The 19,435-nt window shown below is 35.2% G+C and overlaps 1 protein-coding gene across 3 annotated transcripts; it reads left to right on the top strand.

Annotated features, from left to right (window-relative positions):
* The first annotated feature begins 2,266 nt into the window (after nt 1–2,266).
* On the top strand, nt 2,267–17,432 carry LOC127848046 (serine/arginine-rich splicing factor 7-like). Of its 3 annotated transcripts, none has more exons than XR_008034286.1 (6): nt 2,267–2,385; nt 10,071–10,282; nt 10,513–10,713; nt 11,209–11,896; nt 13,343–13,441; nt 15,557–15,598. XR_008034286.1 is itself a non-coding variant. In XM_052380337.1 (6 exons), exons 2-6 carry the CDS (start codon nt 10,080–10,082, stop codon nt 16,600–16,602), a joined length of 600 nt encoding a protein of 199 aa, XP_052236297.1. In that variant the 5' UTR covers nt 2,267–2,385; nt 10,071–10,079; the 3' UTR covers nt 16,603–17,432. The 3 variants fall into 3 exon arrangements, 2 of the variants coding, with proteins under 2 accessions (XP_052236297.1, XP_052236291.1); XM_052380337.1 differs by lacking the exon at nt 11,209–11,896 and adding an exon at nt 16,548–17,432; XM_052380331.1 differs by lacking the exon at nt 11,209–11,896 and adding an exon at nt 16,548–17,432 and having other exon boundaries at nt 10,513–10,722.
* Nucleotides 17,433–19,435: the final 2,003 nt, after the last annotated feature.

The following is a 19,435-nucleotide window of genomic DNA, read 5'->3' as shown; positions in this document are numbered from 1 at the left end:
CCGCGTTAATAAGAAATTATCAGAAACCATTTGGCTTTTTTCCTGCAAAGTTTTTTTTTTAATTTTTGATACTATGGTAAAGCCAATATTATGTTACGGTTCCCAGATATGGGGTTTTGAGTACAGCCCAACTATTGAATCTATCCATAATATTCTTTGTAAAAAGTCCTTACATGTTCGTAAAAATACCAATACTTGCATGGTTTTGGGGGACTGTGAAGACTCCCATTATGTATCACTTATTTTACCAACTGTATCAGGTACTGGTGTAAATTGTTTACTATGACATCTGGTAGATACCCTAGGCAATGTTAAATTATGCTTAAATCAATAGATGATGCTGGAAGAATTTGTTGGGCAACCAAAGTAAAATCTTTACTTTTTACATACGGTTTTGGATATGTGTGGATATCACAAGAAATTGGCGATTCTGATATATTTATCAAACTTTTCAGAAATAGATTGATTGACTGTTTTACTCAAAACTGGTATGACACCATAAATAACTCAAGTTCATGTCACCATTATAGTCATTTTAAAACTCTACTTAATATTGAGCGATATTTGATAATAGAAATGCTAGTCAAACATAAAATAGCCTATGCTAAGATTAGATGTTCAAATAATAAACTAAAAGTTGAAACTGGCAGACATTCTTATACTTCTTTTCAGAATCGCGTGTGTAATGTTTGTTCACAAATTATTAATAATATGACATATGTGGATTGTGAATATCATGCATTTTTCCATTGTGCTAAGTATACAAGTATTAGAAATCAGTTTCTGTTCAACTGGTATGACTTTGGTACTGAACTAAATAATTTCTATGACTAATTGTCAACGAATGATTTTGAAACTATTAGAAAACTAGCAGTGTATGTTTTCTATCTTATGAATTCTATAAAAGACTAGATACATGTAATAACATTTACATCTGCACAATATTACTATGACACAACTTTGCAATTTCTGTATATTACATGTTATGTATTTTGGGCCGGAGGCCTCTGTTTCTGTAATAAACTGTTGACTTGACTTGACTTGTTAAACAATTTCTACGCATCATCCCGGTTCTCACCGGTCGACCGGCGTTAGCAAACCGGGATGGACCGGGGCTCTACCGGCAATAGTGTAAGGGAACTAACTAGAAAAGGCTCATACAATGTTAGCTGCATAGTTGTGCGTCTTGCAATAATATTTGTTTCTGAACTGTGATAGTTTTAAACCTACCGTTATTTTTGTTCAAATTGATAATATTAGGGACCTATAATATAGAAAGGTTAAAGGACTCGTCTGGACATGAACATTAACTATCTGCCGGTGTTTCTACCGTGTTGACAAAACTACGATCCGGGATTTTTCCTGTTGTGAAAATGTGTCTTGGTTCCGAAAACTTGCATCGGGGTATATCTTATTTTGTCAAGAATCTACAACAGTACCGCGACCCCTTCACTGAAGTTGTTGTATGTTATGATTTAAGAAGGGTACGCATTGTTCAAGTGTGTATCTTTTAATATATTTACAGACAAATAAATAACTTAGTGATCATAAAAAAATACCATAACTGTTTTTAAAGGTTTTTAACAAAACATTTAAGTTGTATTATCACCAATGTGTTCTTTATGTCTATGACGAAAATTTTGAGATTCGTTGCACAGCACCACTGAAAAAGATAAATATTGATCCAACCTCGTTCGTGTTCTAATTGTATGTAGAACAAACATATAATTCTTACACATACAACATAAACTGCAAAATATGTTTTGAAGCAGAAAATGTCCTTTCCTTTGTGTGGAAATTCCGTGGTCTCATTCAAAGATAAGACCATATGGACTTGTTCAGAGATTTCCGTATTTTTTTTTAATGTCATGTAATGAATTTGCTGACAAAATCATTGGCCTATATTTTGTGAAAAGTTTAAAAAAAGTTATCACAAAAACGATTTTTTATGTCTTCCATGAAGTTTGAATCCGCAACCTCTAGATGCAAAAGTTAGCGTTCTAACGCTTAACCACACAGAGTTGTCTTTGTAAAAAGGAGGTAAATCGCTATGTCTGTCATGCACGTTTCAATAAATTATTGATGAAGATTTACTCATTAGTATTTATTGATGGCTATTGATTATTATCAATGAACGGAAATATAATTTAAAAAAAAATCTTTAAAAACCTGTTCAAATATAATGCATAGTGTCTTTTTTAATCTATTATTTAAAAAATATATTGTATTTTTTCCCAAATCAGTGCAATTAACTCAGTAATGACCTGCAGGCTAAAATGAAAATACGTGGTAAGTAACCTCGACTATTCGGTATCGTTTTTGTCATACCCCACGCTTGAGCAGCCATTTTGCAAAGAGGAAGAGAGGGCGAACAAAATTGTTTTTGTAAGTTGATCTGCTTTTTTTTTTTAAATAACTGACCCTGTATATTGTGTTCCTTTAACAAGTTTTATGTCATTTTTATTTAAAATATTGTATACTGTACGGTTTATCGCTGAAGTTTGTGTTTTAGGCCGGCGTTTTAGTCCTGAACTGGCTTAAATTTATTTTTAAGCCCACGGGGAATTTCTTCCAATCTTATTATTTCCGGCGTCCTGTTTTCGTTGCGTTAGTTTCCTCAAAACTTATCTGCTCATACAGGCAAACAATTAAATATGCAGAAGCTATAATATGATTATAGGTGCTACCTAATTTACGGGCAAAAGCTTTTTAAGTTTTTTTGATAACCATGTATTTGTAATAAATATATGGACATGATTGTGTTCAAAATATGATAATTGTTGCAATAATTGAGTAATGCATCCAAAAAAATCAATCTTAAAACGAGTTACATGTTCGAAGCTTAAAGATCTAGCATCTTATTTTTATTTTTTTCTTGCCACAGGAATTTATAGCTGGTTCGGTGTCTGTGGTATAGTGGATGGGGTGTCTGCTAACTGGCTTAGTCACGTGGAGGTCTCTGTATTGATCCTTTAAGTGGGAGCATTCTTTAAATAACCCTAAAGACATACTATGGCGTACCATTTGGGTTGAAAGTCAAGAAGACCTACACGTTAAAAAGAGAAATGTACGTCGAAGTACAATAATTGTACGTCGACATGAATATAAAATACACTTCGAAGTATATCAGTGCCCCAGATAAGCTGCGTATCTGCGTCTTTTACCCTATTAAAATGTTTAAAAAAGCAAAGAAATACAATATCATGCGTATTGAAAACGCAACCAATTTGACTTTTACGCAAACTCGTCAAATGGGATGCGTACAATACAATGGCTTCGATCGAAAATGCTTTTCTCATCTTCGGTATTTTCTCTTTTGAAGTATTATCGTAACGAGGCGATGCTTTCATTCAGCAAGCACCTGGATGTTTGAGCAAGAAACAGTCAAACTAAATAAAACGCTCTGCGGACTAGATTTCATAGTAAAATAAAGAGTCTGACCAAATAATTTACGACGACATACATGCGTTTTCAATCTGACTTAATCCGTCGTTTTATAACTCAGTTCACCCTATTTCAAGAATGAAATCACCCTATTTTTCAAAATCAAAGGGTGAAAACCCTATTTCCCAAATAATTATCTGGGCCACTGGTATATATTTGTACGTCAAAGTACAATTTGTACTTCGACATACATGTTTGTACTTCTACGTACACATTTTCTGAACAGCCAATCAAAACATTAGTCTCTTGAGCCGCTTTTCCTTCAGATTTTTTCATAATAAATGTTTAAAATCTCTTTTTTGGTTGAGGACAAAATGAATAAAAATATCAGAATGGAAAAAAACAACACATAGAAGTTTCAAGTATTTAATGCATTGAAATAGATTATATACAAATTTGAGGAAGATTCAATTGCTACCTTTTTAAAATTAAAATTATTCAGCATATTGTGTGTATGAAATGATCATGCGGGGCGGAGTATCACGACCGCCCAGCGCATTACTGTGTAGGAAATTCCCAACGGTAACCAGTTACCAAGCATTAATGGGATAAATAATTTATTATAAACTCCCCGTTGGTCGTATTTTGTGATAACCATAACTAGCATAAGTCAGAGGTTAATTCCGCCACGCCAGGTCAATAAATACGCACAATATCTATGAGTTAGCGGTCGATAGTAGCATAATTTGGTATAAATTATAATAATAATAATGTTTAATAAATACGCACAATATCAATGAGTAAGCGGTTGATAGTCGCATAATTCGGTATAAATAATAATAACAATAATGTTCAATGTCAAAAATCTCTAAACAACAGACGTAAGGTGTCCTCTGATTGGCTAACACTCAAGGGTCGGTGAAAATTGTACGTCGAAGTGCATTTCTCGTTCTACTTAGTAGGTCTTGTACTCTTTCGACGTCATGGTACGTCATATAGAAACTAAGTACTGGTCCTACCCAGGAAACAGTTTGTTTCATCAAATGTCTCAATTCAACTTGACAGCTTGCTAAAGCAGTTGCATTTAGCATACAGTACACTGATTTAACATAATCAAAATCATGTGATGTGTCAAATCAATTTTGATTGACAAATTTGACAGGATTTTTTTTTAATCCAATAAGTTTTAGACTGTCAAATAACACACACTACGTATTGAAAGCCATACCTGGAGCTTTCGTCTGTATATCACTGACTTCATCAGAAGAATGATTTCTACTGTTGGGAAACGTTAGCACCACTAATTGTCTTCTTATATATTATCAATGTATAATTATGTGTAACAGCATAACAACATACTTGATTCGCAATTAAAATATTTAATAAATACAGGTATCTTGCAGGTTTCTAATTTTCTTTCGCTAACTATTGTTGAATACATGTAGTTTAAATTTTGTCGCCGCTAAAAAAATAGCCATTTTGTAGCAATACTAAAATACCAGTCTAAACTGCATACACTTAGCTCTATAGTTACAATTTGAATGCAAATATTAGAATGCATCATGTTATATCATCCATATTTTTTATTTAAACATTCAAATAACACATAACACAGTACATATATAAAAAGGTATGTGGTATTGTGTGGAGATACAAAACACTTCACATCATTTATTTGCACATAAAATAATAGTTACAAAATAAGTAAAACTAAAACACTGTCATCAACCTACATTTCAAGAATATTTACGTATATGAAATTACAAAGTGGTGTTATTGTATTACCTTTTACTTAATTAACATTGCTGGTTTTGTACTAGCCATAAAACATTTATCATGGATTAAAAAGTAACAACCAATTTATTAATTACACAATAGAACGGAAATCATATTAATTGCATTATGCATTTACTAAACAAGCTATTTGCTACTGTTTAGAATTACACTATCTTACTAAAAATGATCACAGGTACTTAGTGCTTTTACATACTTGTGGTAAGTTTTGTATTACTAGTTTGACAATTATCGGCAGACACTTGTTGATATACAGACAAAATTTGCATGGGAACTCTCATATTTTTTCAGCATAATTGCCTTCAATTTGTTAATTTAACAACCCTTTGACATTGTTTGCACATCTGATCTTATTATACAATAGCTGATTTTTGTTTATAGATAGACATATATAGACTTTTTAAAGTTCTATAAAAGTTCACACATGTTCCATCCAAGTAAACAAACAGAACCAATAAAGATCACCACAGATAATAACTGTGTGTATAGCTTGGAAATTTGATAGTTCAGGAATCCCTCCTTTGTTGATTTCTGTAAACCAAAACTGTCAGTTTTGCTGGATAGAATGGCTTTTATGATGCCCAGCTCTTGCCTTCGAAGAACAGCTTCTAAAAACGGAAAACCAACAAATATCTTAAAATTTGATCAATTATGCAGACAATTTATAAATGTCTTGTTTTTTGTTGATTTCGAATCTGGGAGATTTTTTACGTAAGATTGTGGTACGAACATCCAACGGTATCGGATTTTGTGGTTTTAGGCATGAACTTATTATAGTGATATGTAACCATTCGGGGATTTCGGTAAAGTGCGAGCAGACGAGGTGTTAATAAGTTAAAAATTAAAGCTAAAAGACTAAAAAGTTAGATCGGAATATCTTTAAATTTTGTGAATAAATGTGTTTCTGGTGGATAACAACGACAACTTGCCAGAATATTGCTCATGATCACACGTTAAACTTCTTTCTGAGACATTGTGTACACACCGGTCTTACTGATAACGAAGTGACGTCACCATCTATGTATAGAATGCTTTCTGAGAGCGAATGGAAAATGCGTCACATATTCTGACAAATAAACAGTAGGGTGTCGTTATTGAAATTCCGCGAGAATACTGGAAGAATAGAGATGCCAACTATAATGTTTAAAACAAATAATTTTTTAACAAGCGTTTGTGATTTGTCAGGATAATAATAACAATAAGATATCGAAAAGATCAAAGCAAATAAATTCGACAGAAATCTGAGATTCGGCAATATATGAAAGACGGGTTATGTTCACCTAAATTGTGTTTGGTAAAGACTGTCACTATATGTAGTGAACCAGTCTTCGGCTTATACCCACTGAAGAAGAGCATTCAGGGGAGATAATTTAGTAATGACTTAATTCTGGAACGGTTGCGAAGAAAAACAAATAATGCGAGAATATTTAGTGCGATTCGCTACACAATTATGATGTCATTGATATAACTTTTCCTGAGGTATGTATTTACATGTGATTTAGCATATGTCAAAGTGTTTTTGATTTGTTAAAGTTCATAAATAGCATCGCGAAAATATATGTCGCGTGGCAAATTTTTTTGAGACGTATCCATATGTGGTATTCCTATGTAAGTTTATGTCTAAATTCCCATATGTATGAACGGTCAACGCCCGCTTCGCGGGCTTTTTCCCGTATTAACACAAACTATATGGTTTTAGGCACTCGGCATTAGCCATTACCCCCCCCCCCCCCCCCCCCAAGCTGCTACCCCCCTCCCAATCTCAAAATTGTCCATTACTAATAAAAAAATAACATGACAAAGTTTGTTGATTTTTTTTTTTACTTTTAATATATAACAAGGTATGTGACTAAGACCCTTGAATTGCTGATTTCGGCATACCAGCCAATTTCGAAGCTCACTTCTCCACCAATTTTCAACCGATTTCAGGGGTGTCAATTTTCCGGATTATTCCGGAAATCCGGATTTGAGCCGTCCAAGGTTGATTTTGAGGTGAATGTTAATCCGATAAGTTTAAGGGGGGTGGGGGTAGGGACAAAATTCTTTAAGTGCAGGATCATTTCAGAACGAATATTGACCTTATCGCAACATCCGGGCACTTGCGTCAGTTAGAGTTACATGCCCCTTGACGACGGTGAAAACAAAAGCGCTGTCGCCATTTTATTTGCATTGAAATATTTAACACTGCTCGCAATTTTCTTAAGTTAAGGCACATCTTCGCGACCATTTTTTAGAATAAAAATACCCAGAAATAGAAATTCTTTCATAATAAATTTAATTTAATGAACGAACACAAATAAGGATGAAAACAAACAACCAATAAATTTTAAATATATGCAACATATAGTAGCTGATTTGAACCTCTATATTTGTTACCTTATTACCTTGTTACGTATTCAATAAATTCTCATGATAAATGTTATTGTTTTTATTTAATTCACACCAATTTCGACACTTTTTGCTTCCGCATGTTAGGTATTTGAATGCCCCTTTCTTCATCACAAACCGATTATCTCGTTATGATCTACTCCTATAAAAATGAGGTCGATTTAAGCGGGGTAGCTTACGTCTAATTATTTGGACTAGTTATGGTCGGATACTGTCCAGACAAAGAAAACACGGTGTCATAAAGCCAGCTGGGGACCTATACTTGGGGCTCTGCATAAACCACCTGTGGTTATTAAACACAATTATGATACCTCTATGTCATCTCTTGTCATACTGAGCAGTCATTTAAGCCAAATTGTTAATGCCGAAATAATTGAATATGTATACAGTTGCTTTATAAAACACGTTGACACCTTAAATAAACATTTAGATCTAATTAAATTAAATGCAATATTTTTCATTTGATTGTTTGCATCAGTCTTAAAATCGTGTAAGCTTTTGTATTCTGGTGTTTAATTGCCCCTTTGTTTTGCATAATCCGATTATCTCGTTTTGATCAAATATTGTCCAAACTTAACTGACAAAAAGGTGTCATAAACCACACTGGGTGGTCCAGACAGTGTCATTTAACACGATAGATGCCACCATGTCTCCTCTTTCTGGTAGTATTAAGCAGTCATTTGGATGAATAATTAACGCCGATGTACTTAACAGTTGCTTAAATTAGATATGTGACATATGGTCAAATATAAAGTCATGTCCAATTTAGATTATCAGAAATTTACACCGTAAAGATACTAGCCCGATTAATTTATTAAAGTATTTAATAATTATAAAATTTACATAAAAAACAAGTAATGTATTTAGCGTGTATCAGTTAATTAAAAAGACGTCATTCCATATTAAGATTAAATGTTACGACAATAAACGATCGACTTCATAAAAAAGAAATTACGTTTGACAGCAACGGGGGTAAATAATGTTTGAAAAACAAATATTTATACAGATATATGTGTGTTAGCTTTAATATTTGTCACTCGTTCTCATTACAATGAACACAACTAAGGCTTTCAGTAAGTCATGTACCAGCTGTCCCTACGTATTTTACAGCTTTACATTAGCATTATAAATTGACATAGTAGAAATATAATTATAATGTTCGAAGATGAATGAACCCTGAAAAGAACGACAATATTCATTACATCAACATCTACAAGGATACTCCCATTATTACAGAATAAACGAATTTACCCGGTGTCTCAGTGAGAAAGTTAATCATGAATGTCGCCGTACTCGATTATCGGCCACTTGGTCGGGCCATTTTTCCTACATCCAGCTTGCAATTTGTACGGACATTCATTAAGTCCAATTAGTTTTATTTTCTGATCATATCGGGGTTTCGAAGTGCAATCTAACCCGTCATAATAGTCAAAAGACATTTTAAACACCAATTACAGGACATTTTATTACCTATCGACTTCCCAATAGGAATGCAATTGACGAAATATCAGCAGAGGTGCTCAATCAGCGTAGTAAATCGACCGTATCTAGGGCATTGTTTTCACCGTCGCTAAGGGACTGCCCCTTTTGTGACGTCATCGCGATAAGGTCAATTGTTATAGCATCGTCGGCATTCCGGACATTTGTGCTTGGTACCGATTTTATTTATTGATTTCTGATTGGTAAGCGGCTGGCACTGACATGAGCAGTAACTGGCTAAGTAAAGCACTGCAATATCATATTTTAAAACAACACGTTAATCAAATTATATATTGACTGCGTATTTGCGGGGCTACTGGTTACTGGTTTTCATTTTCTGCAGTCAAACGATATGCATATTTTATTTCATTTGCAAATGATGTATCGTGACATGTTTTCGGACAGTCTTTTCGGATACGCTGGTTTGTCAATTTTAATTTAATTTCGAAGTTTTTAATATCATTTGTTTAGAATGACAAATACACCTGCGGTGTTACGGATGGTTTGGTTTATAATATGTTGCATTGTACTTACCAGAAATTGCACCTAGAAAGACTATAAAAAAAGAACAATAAGCTAGGGCTTGGGGGTTGGGCCCTCTCTTCCCTTTATCCTACGGCTTAATTTAATTTTCCGGATTTCAAATTTGGGACAATTGGCACCCCTGCGATTTGCACAATTCTGGTATCAAACAACGCAGGAGACTTCATACTTAATGAATAAATCAATGCATGTTCGCATAAGTTGAAGATCGCGGTGGTGTAGTGGATGAGGTGTCCGCCTAGCGATCGGGAGTTCGTGGGTTCGCTCCCCACTCGGGGAGCATTCTCATTATCTCCTCCATAGACACCTAGTACTGGTTCTTCCCAGGAAACGGACTCGATAATGTCCCTCTGCCAATAATGCTCTAAAGGGCGCTTGGCAGTATATATAGATAGATAGAAGTCTACCGTAAAGCGGTCCTTGATTAAAACTGTTTTAATCAAGGACTTTGTTTTACTTAAACCTCTTTATGCTTTGATTAGTTCTAGGTTATGACCAGAAGAGGCGACCTGGATTGCAAAATTTACGTAGGTGATCTCGCAAGAGACACCAATGAAAAGGACGTCGAGAGGGCATTCAGCTACTATGGCCGCCTAAGAAGTGTTTGGGTAGCAAGGAATCCAGCAGGCTTTGCCTTTGTTGAGTTTGAAGATCCACGAGATGCAGATGATGCAGTTCGGGGACTTGATGGAACGTAAGATGTTAAAAAAAAATTGTTCTTTTATTGTCAAACTTTTAATAGCTATTTTAGTGACTTAATAGCTTACCAAATCTGGTGCTTAACTGAGGTCCTTAAAGTGAAAAAGTTCATTCAATCTTTTACAAACTCACTTGCCATTGTATTATCATATAAAAATATGATAATTCAAATGTAATTTTGAGAAAAAATATCTCTATCTATTACTCGCTTTCTCTCGTATACAGAAGTATCAATGGGTCTCGCGTGAGAGTTGAGCATTCCACTGGCAAGGTACGCCCAAAACCATGGCTACGGGGTGGCCGTTCTGGACCAAGGGGTGGTGGTGGTCGACGGCCATTCCATCCAGAAGATCGCTGTTATGAGTGCGGGGAGACAGGCCACTATGCTTATGATTGTCCAAGACACAGAAGAAGTGGTGGAAGAAGGTATTCGAGGTATCATGAGATTAGCCTTTACCGTCTAATCTTAATGCTCATGTAAGGGCTTTTCGGAAAGAAAGGTGGCTTGCAGCATTTATTGAATTTTGAAAAATGATGACTGCCGAAAGGAAAAGTTTTTTCAGGAATAGTTCTGATAAACAGTCAAATTTCAGAAATAGTTATAACCCGTTTTATCTACTATTTTAAGCAATAAAACCACTATAGTTACCCGTATGCTATGTTGCTCTTATGTATTTTGTTCATAGCCTTTTTTCTTCAGAATTTTGAATATTTTTTCTGAGCTGTTCAGGTACCTTAATGCATATTTTTGCATTAGACATTTTTTGAATGGTCAATCAAAGTATTAAGAAAAATTTATTAATTTATATTAACTGTTATTTATTTAAATTAGTCTAAATATTGCATGCACATACTGAGCAAAGAAGATCATAAACGTGACTATAACATAATTAAATTCGTTTTGTTGACCAATTTTTGCAGACCGTCAAATGACATGTCAAATGATCAACTTGAGTTGAGAGCGCTCAGCACCCCATCATTCATAGATACTCTTCTGAACGACATGATCCACACCTCGTGTAGATCACCCATCTCTGCAATCCGCACAAAGATAGATTACTTGAGAACCATGATAACGAGAGTCATCTAAATGTAGATCGCAATCCCAAGTCCAACATTGCAGGAAATATCCGATAAGACCGCATGATCAACTCCACACTAATTATAGATCGCAATCCCAACAATTTGGAATATCGGTTACGATCAACAATTAGAACATCAGATCAACTCCACACATTGAGCAACATATTTTATTTTAATTTGTAAAGCTTGTATATCTGCCAAAATAGTGGCAGGCAAACAAAGCTTGGAGCCATGGAAATGAAATATGTCAGCTTTCTTAGATCGTCCTTGAGATATGAATACTAATGATGATTCTTCCAACACATCACTCAAATGGACACTAATCTTTGAATTTCACCAACCATCTGTAGCAGATTCTCCATTCTTATGAGATTTAATCTGCAGCAGAGTTGGAATCCAATCCATGATTTATGAAACATGGAGAAAACTGAGTACTTCAGAGGCTTGATTTGAGACTTCTCTTCTCATCTTGTACATGTCCTTTGATCCGACAGATTATATTCAACTTTACAGCTAAATTTTCTGTGTAAGTGAACATTGAGTTGGTAAAGGTGAATTGTCTGTCTTGTGTTGTATGTTAATATATTTATGCCCCCCCCCCCCCCCCCCCCTTATAAGAAGAGGGGGTATATTGTTTTCACATGTCGGTCCGTCAATCCACCAGATGGTTTCCGGATAATAACTCAAGAACGCTTAGGCCTAGGAGCATGAAACTAAATAGGTTCATTGATCATGACTGTCAGATGACCCCTATTGATTTTCAGGTCACTAGGTCAAAGGTCAAGGTCACAGTGACTCAAAATAGTAAAATGGTTTCTGGATAACTCGAGAATGCTTAGGCCTAGGATCATAAAACTTCATAGGTACATTGATCATGACTGGCAGATGACCCCTATTGATTTTCATGTCAGTAGGTCAAAGGTCAAGGTCACAGTGACTCGAAATGGTAAAATGGTTTCTGGATTATAACTCAAGAATGCTTAGGCCTAGGATCATGAAACTTCATAGGTACATTGATCATGACTCCTATTAATTTTCAGGTCACTAGGTCAAAGATCAAGGTCACAGTGACTCGATACAGTAAAATGGTTTCTGGATGATTACTCAAGAATGCTTACGTCTAGGATCATGAAACTTCATAGGCACATTGATCATGACTGGCAGATGACCCCTATTGATTTTCAGGGTACTAGGTCAAAGGTCAAGGTCACAGTGACTCAAAATAGTAAAATGGTCTCCGGATGATAACTCAAGAATGCTTACACCTTAGTTCATGAAACTTCATAGGTACATTGATCATGACTGGCAGATGACCCCTATTAATTGTCAGGTCAAAAGGTCAAGGTCACAGTGACAAAAAAAACATATTCACACAATGGCTGCCACTACAACTGACATCCCATATGGGGGGCATGCATCCTTTACAAACAGCCCTTGTTCATTATTATATTTGTATTATTTCTGAAGTTTCTTAAAGCAAATACCACACTGGCATTTAATTGTGTCTTAACAACTTAAGTGAAATTATAACACATTCCCTAGCCATCCTTTATGTGCAGTTCTTCAGAATAACCTTAACTACTACTATTAACAAAACATTGTTATTACACGTAAAAGCCTTTAACAGTAGGTTTTCAAAGAAGCATAAAGCTTTAGCCGTACATGTATATGACCATATTCCTGTCCCACACTTAAATGCAAAGTGAAAATGGCTATATGCAACCAGCATAAAATGAGAACAGCCTACGAGTAATTCGTATTCTGTTCAAATTTTATTCTGTTTGGTGCTCATCAGTACCTTAAGGATGGAAATAAGCCCTTAAAACGTCGATCTAATAAAGGTCTAAAATCTTTGTATTTTCTAACGGACTACAAACACGTCAAAGTTCTTCTCCTAGTGGTCATGGTAAGGCAGATCAGGTTTGCTACATTGTTTGATTCCACAGTACACTTCATCGCCTGTTTGTTTCAGGTCCAGAAGCAGGTCCAGGTCCCCAAGGAGGAGGAGTTACTCCAGAAGTCGCAGCAGGAGCCGTGGTGGAAGTCGTGAACGGGGAAGTCGTGATCGCAGGTATGTATTGCAATGTTATCCTACCATGTTTAAGCAATTGAGCCTGGTATCTTTTTATAACTGGGCTATGCATGTGCGAAAGTGTAGTCCCAGAAAAGCCTTTGCCATCCTAATCCAGGACGAAATTATCAGCTGAAACTCTATTTTCGCTGTCAAGAGACTAAATTAATAATAATTAAAACTAGAAAAGGTAGAAAATGTCGTCTGTTATTTGCCTGTACAAACTGCACTGGCTAATCTGGGATTACATTTTACACACATGCCTTTAGCCCAAGAGGCTCCATATTTCTCTGTTGGCCTTTCTCCCCCAATTAGGTTTTGCTTCTTTACAGTCCATTTTATGATATGATAGAAATACCGCAAGTTTACTTGGCTATTTTATTTTTATGCGCCCGGATCGAATGCTCGGGGGCAAATTGTTTTTGGCCGGTCTGTCTGTCATTCTGTTCCAAAACTTTAACCTTGGTTAAAGTTTTGCGAAAACTTTTGCAATGTTGAAGATAGCAACTTGATATTTTGCATGCATGTGTATCTCATGAAGCTGCACATTTTGAGTGGTGAAAGGTCAAGGTCATCCTTTAAGGTCAAAAGTAAAAAAAAAAACAATCCAAGGGAAGTAATAAGCTTTAAAAGGGAGATAATTTCTAAACCTGCCAAATGATATATTGAAATTTTATTTCAAAGCGGCGCAATAGGGGGGCATTGTGTTTCTGACAAACACATTCTTGTTCTTTCCAGGTCATGCCTTTGATATGATACACATTTTACAATTTAATTGTTGCTTAAGAAATATTTGTTCCAATAGTATCTTGTGTTTTTTTCATGTTGCTGGAGATTACTTCCGTTTATTAAATTCTACAGTCTGTTAACTAAGAAAAATTCCACTTTAGAAGTCATATTTTATATTGTCTAATCTTCTGGAAACTTCTTGAGAATATTTGTCCCAATATTATATATGCAGACAGTCATTGGTGTAAAAAATTGGTTTCCATGTGAAATTAAATAAAGAGCCTCTCTAGAGGCCACATTTATTGCCAGATTTTTAGCTCACCTGAGCACAACGGCATTTTTCCTAATATGGCTATATATCATGCTTTAGTAAAACCTTGTTAACACTCTAGAGGCCACATTTGTTGTCAGGTCATCATGAAACTTGGTCAGATGATTTGTCCAAATGATATCTTGGATGGGTTTGAAAATGGTTCCGGTTGGTGGAAAAACATGGCCGCCAAGGGGGCGTGGCATTTATCCTTATATAGCTATAGTTAAACATTGTTAACACTCTAGAAGCCATATTTATTATACGATCATCATGAAACTTTGTCAGAAGATTTGTTCCAATGATTTTTTGGACAAGTTTGAAAGTGGTTCCAGTTGCTTGAAAAACATAGCCACCAGTGAGTGGGGAATTTTTCCTTATATGGACTTATGAATCTTCATGAAACTTTGTCAGTATATTTGTTCAAATGATATCTTGGATGTGTATGAAAATGGTTCTGCTCTGTTGAAAAACGTGGCTGCCAGGGTGTTCACTAGTCATGAAAGTTTGTAAGAACATATTGTTCTAATGACATATTGGGCTGCACAGAACAGGTCAGTTCCTTTGAATCTCAAGTGAGCTACTTAGGGTCTTTCAGGCCCTCTTGTTATGATAGTTTGGTAGAAAAATTCATGCCATGATATCTTGACCAAGTTTTAAACTGGGTCATGGGGGTCAAAGACAATAACAAAAGTTTGAATTTAAAAAAAGCCTGTGAACGCGTTAGTCACATTTGTGAGATATGGTTGATGTCCATAGAAAAAATTGTGCTATAAACATTAATAAATTTATTTTATCCCCTTGCAAACATGTTTAATAAGATCAATCGTTCAAGGATTTTTTAAATGCTAATAGTTCCTCCGAAAAAAAAGATAGACATTAAAATTGATACTTCCTCAAAATGGTATAAATGTCTATCTTGCACAGTCTTTAGTTTTTTTCCCAAAAGCTAGTTTAAGAATTAGGTTCTCTTCCATCAAAACCCAATGTATATCTTCAGAACAGAATATTGACATAATGTTAAATTCATGTTTGTGGTGCAGCAGTTACAATTTCTTGTAATCTTTGTTTTTCAGAAGCCGTGACAGAAGCAGGGGAAGCAGGGATCGTTATGCAAGGTAAACTTAGCCTATTTTGATTAAAAATGAAGAGCAGGATATTTAAATCTCCTTTCCTGACTTGAATAGTTTATTATCAACAGATAAGTATGAATACATAATATAAATGCTTTCTGAAAAAGACAAATGGGGTGAAATGGTGACCGATGAGATATTTAAAGACAGCTCGGCTGTTTTCAAGGTATTGTCATTGCCGTGTCGTCCATGTCGCGCTAAAACCTTAACATTTTGTTAATCTTTTGAACATTGGCTCTAAAATCAAAGTGCTTCCATCGCAACTTTGAAACTTCGTATGTAGATGCACCTTGATGAGGTCTACACGCCACACCCATTTTTGGGTCACTTGGCTCAGGGATAATGGCTTTTACAGCATGCGTATATATACGTCTGTCCCAGTCTGCACAGGCTAAGCTGGGACGGCACTTTCCTCCTTGACTGGATTTTTTCGTTGAATGATACTTTCTTTAAACGAAAATATTCATAAAAGTGATCATTTTTTTACTTGATAAGCTTGTATAACTTCACAGGCCAATTTCTTTACAAATAGTTGTAAACTACGTTTCATGATTTTAAAATGAATAGTTTTGGTTAATACAGTAGAACAGTATATTGTCCGTCCAGATTGTTTTCCCTATTTCTATTGATTTGTTTTTATGCTCACGAAGGGTGGCATATAGTTTTTGAACTGTCCATCAGTTAGTCCGTCCGTCCGAAAACTTTAACATTGGTCATAACTTTTGCAATATTGAAGATAGCAGCTTGATATTTGGCATGCATGTGTATCTCATGGAGCTGCACATTTTGAGTGGTGAAAGGTCAAGGTCATCCTTCAAGGTCAAATATATGGCTTCAAAGCGGCGCAGAAGGGGGCATTGTGTTTCTGTCAAACACATCGCTTGGTGAACTCAAATAAACAGTGTAAGCATAATTTGTTGTCTCTGCGTTTCAGCCGATCACCTGCCACACGTTCTCGATCCAGGAGTGCAGCAAGAAATGATGACTAAATGCACATGGCCTCAAAGATTGTCATTGCTTTCATTCATTGATAACATGTTAGCATCTTCATTTGTAGTCTATTCAATCATCATTTGTATTCTCTGATCACAATTCAGTTTTCTTTGTAAGACTTTGTGTTTTGTATGAGCTTTGGATAATCTTTTGACCAATTAACACTTAATACATGTAATCATTAACACTTAATACATGTAATCATTAACACTTAATACATGTAATCATTAAAATTGACCTGTTTTTTTAGCCAAGTTGTTTAATATTTGTTCAAGATACCCATGCTGAATCTTGTTACTCACTTGGATTATATAATCATTGAAAGAATGAAGTTGAACAGATTTGAGCTTTCATAGCGATACTTTTGTGAGTAAAAAAGGGAAATATCTCTCGAAACTTTAACCATGGTAATTTGACAAATGGATACAGTTTTGAAAAAAATGGTCAACTTTTTTTATTTTAGTTATTTTATTAATGTAAAGAATTTGTTGAATAGCTTAAGTTTGGTGATGCAAGAATGAAAATGTAGCCATTTAAATTATATCAACCATATATTTGTGAAGTGTCATACATGTGCGTTAGTCATGACCTTATATCAAATTAGATAAAAAAATGTGTTTAAACATTTTTGCACTCCTCAAAGGAGTCGTCACTTACGTGGCTTTTTATGACAGCACATGCATTATTTGCAAAGTGATGCCATCTATTTCTTAGACACCACTGTTACCTTAGCTTTTGTCTAAAGGACTTTTGCACATAATATTTGTGTGTTTAAGTAAATTTCATTCCTGTTTTTATATTGAACAAAATAAAATGTGAAGTTAGTCCTTTGAGTGTTTGTTTTATAATGTGAAATTTTTGGTAAGAACAATTTTAAACTCTTCATGAAATGTGTAATAGTGAGGATATTTCAATATTAGAAATCTCACTCTTTTTATCTTACCTGAGAACAACACTCTCATGGTAAGCTTTTGTGATAGCCTTCAGTCTCCCTTTCATCAAGCGTTGTCAACAATCTAGAGGCCACATTCATTGCCCAATCTTCATGAAACTTCATCAGAACATGTACCCTGATGATATTTTGGAAGAGTTCAAAAATGATTCCTATTGGTTAAAAAACATGGCTCCCAGGGGTGTTAGTAATTGTCTCTATATGACTATAGTCAAACCTTGTCTACAATCTAGAAGTCACATTTTAGTCCAATCTTCAGGAAACTTAGTCAGAAAGATCAGTTCTAATGATCTCTTGGATGACATCGAAAATTGTTCCTATATGTTGAAAACATGGCTGCAAGGGGCTAATATATGGCTGTAGTTAAACTTGTAACACTGGAAGAAACATTTATTTTCAAATCTTAATGAAACTTGTAACATTTGTTCTAATTATATATTGGATGAGTTTGAAAATGTTTCCAGTCAGTTGAAACAAAGCCACCTCTCATTTGGCTGTAGTAAAACATTGTTTACACTAGAAGTAACATAGTCCAATCTAAATCAGAAGATTTGTTCAAATGCCATCTAGGACGAGTTCGAAAATGGTTATGGTCCGTTGAAAAACATGACCACCCAGGGCTGGGGCATTTTTCCTTATATGGCTAAAGTTAAACATTGTTAACACTCTAGAAGTCACATTTGTAATCCAATATTTATGACACTTAATCAGAACATTTGTTCTAATGATATCCTGGCTGAGTTTGAAAATGGTTTGACGAAAAACATGGCAGCTAGGGGGTGGCCATTTTCCCATATATTGCCATTTTGAAACCTTGGCTAGTTTGAAAATTCTTCTGATTCGCTTTAAAACACGATTGCAAAGGGCGGGGGAAATTTCCCCATATGGCTATATTGAAAACTAACACGTTTATTGGCCAGTTGAAGTTCCTTTGGGTCTCATGTGAGTGCTTTAAGGTCTCATGTGAGTGACTTAAGGTCCACGGCCCTCTTATTAAGCTTAAATTATTATATTGATATAATTGCATTGCATTGGGTTGTGAACGTTAGATAGTCATTTAACTATAGTATACAAGATTGAAAGAACAGAATCGACCAAAATGTAAAAGAAATGTACAAATATATGTACACACCCACTACACTAGTTAAACATAAACAGGGTGCAGAATCAACGGGGTTGACACACGGGCTGGACAGAATGTAAACACGCCATTAAGAACTTTATTTTTGCAAATATCTCGTGTTACTGAAATACATTTGGAAAAAAAAGTGCATAAAAGAGTTTTTCTTGCAGTTTATGCCGATATCTTTATGTATACGAATAAATCCTTGAATATGTCTGAAAATGATGACAAAATTGTACGTTGCGTGAAACATAACCGGCCATTTACCGTGTATAACGTATGCAGTAAAAATAAAATTTTGAACAAGAACATAATAGGATCTTGCATGAGTGGTCGTTTTGTATTGAATTTATTAAACGAGTCATCTTAATAAAGATAATAAAAGGGCTGAAGGCACTGAAGTTGTTCGCTGTTGTCCTTGATTAGCTTGTGCGCATTGCACATGCTAATCAGTGTGCACAGGCTAATCTTATTTGACGTGCATTAAGCCCCGTTTTCCCTGAAAGCAGCCAATATGTACAGATTTCAATGATAAACACTAGACCGGCCAATGTCGACTTACAAGCTGATATATAAACTCACTGCTAGATGGTATATACACTCACTGCTAGAGCAGAATCATTTGTCGTCTGCTGCAGACAGGCAGCGGTAACCGTCCCTTGCAGAGTGATTTGTGGTTCTTACCGTACTTAAGGCTTCTAAGCACATACTGATTTGCAAAACATGCTCTGTAAATTTAGCTGGCCGCTAACGC

The sequence above is a fragment of the Dreissena polymorpha genome, chromosome 1, assembly GCF_020536995.1.
Source record: "Dreissena polymorpha isolate Duluth1 chromosome 1, UMN_Dpol_1.0, whole genome shotgun sequence".
NCBI classification, from domain to species: Eukaryota; Metazoa; Mollusca; class Bivalvia; order Myida; family Dreissenidae; genus Dreissena; species Dreissena polymorpha.
Note: the sequence above shows the minus strand (reverse complement) of the source record. Positions and strands in the feature narration are given on the sequence as shown.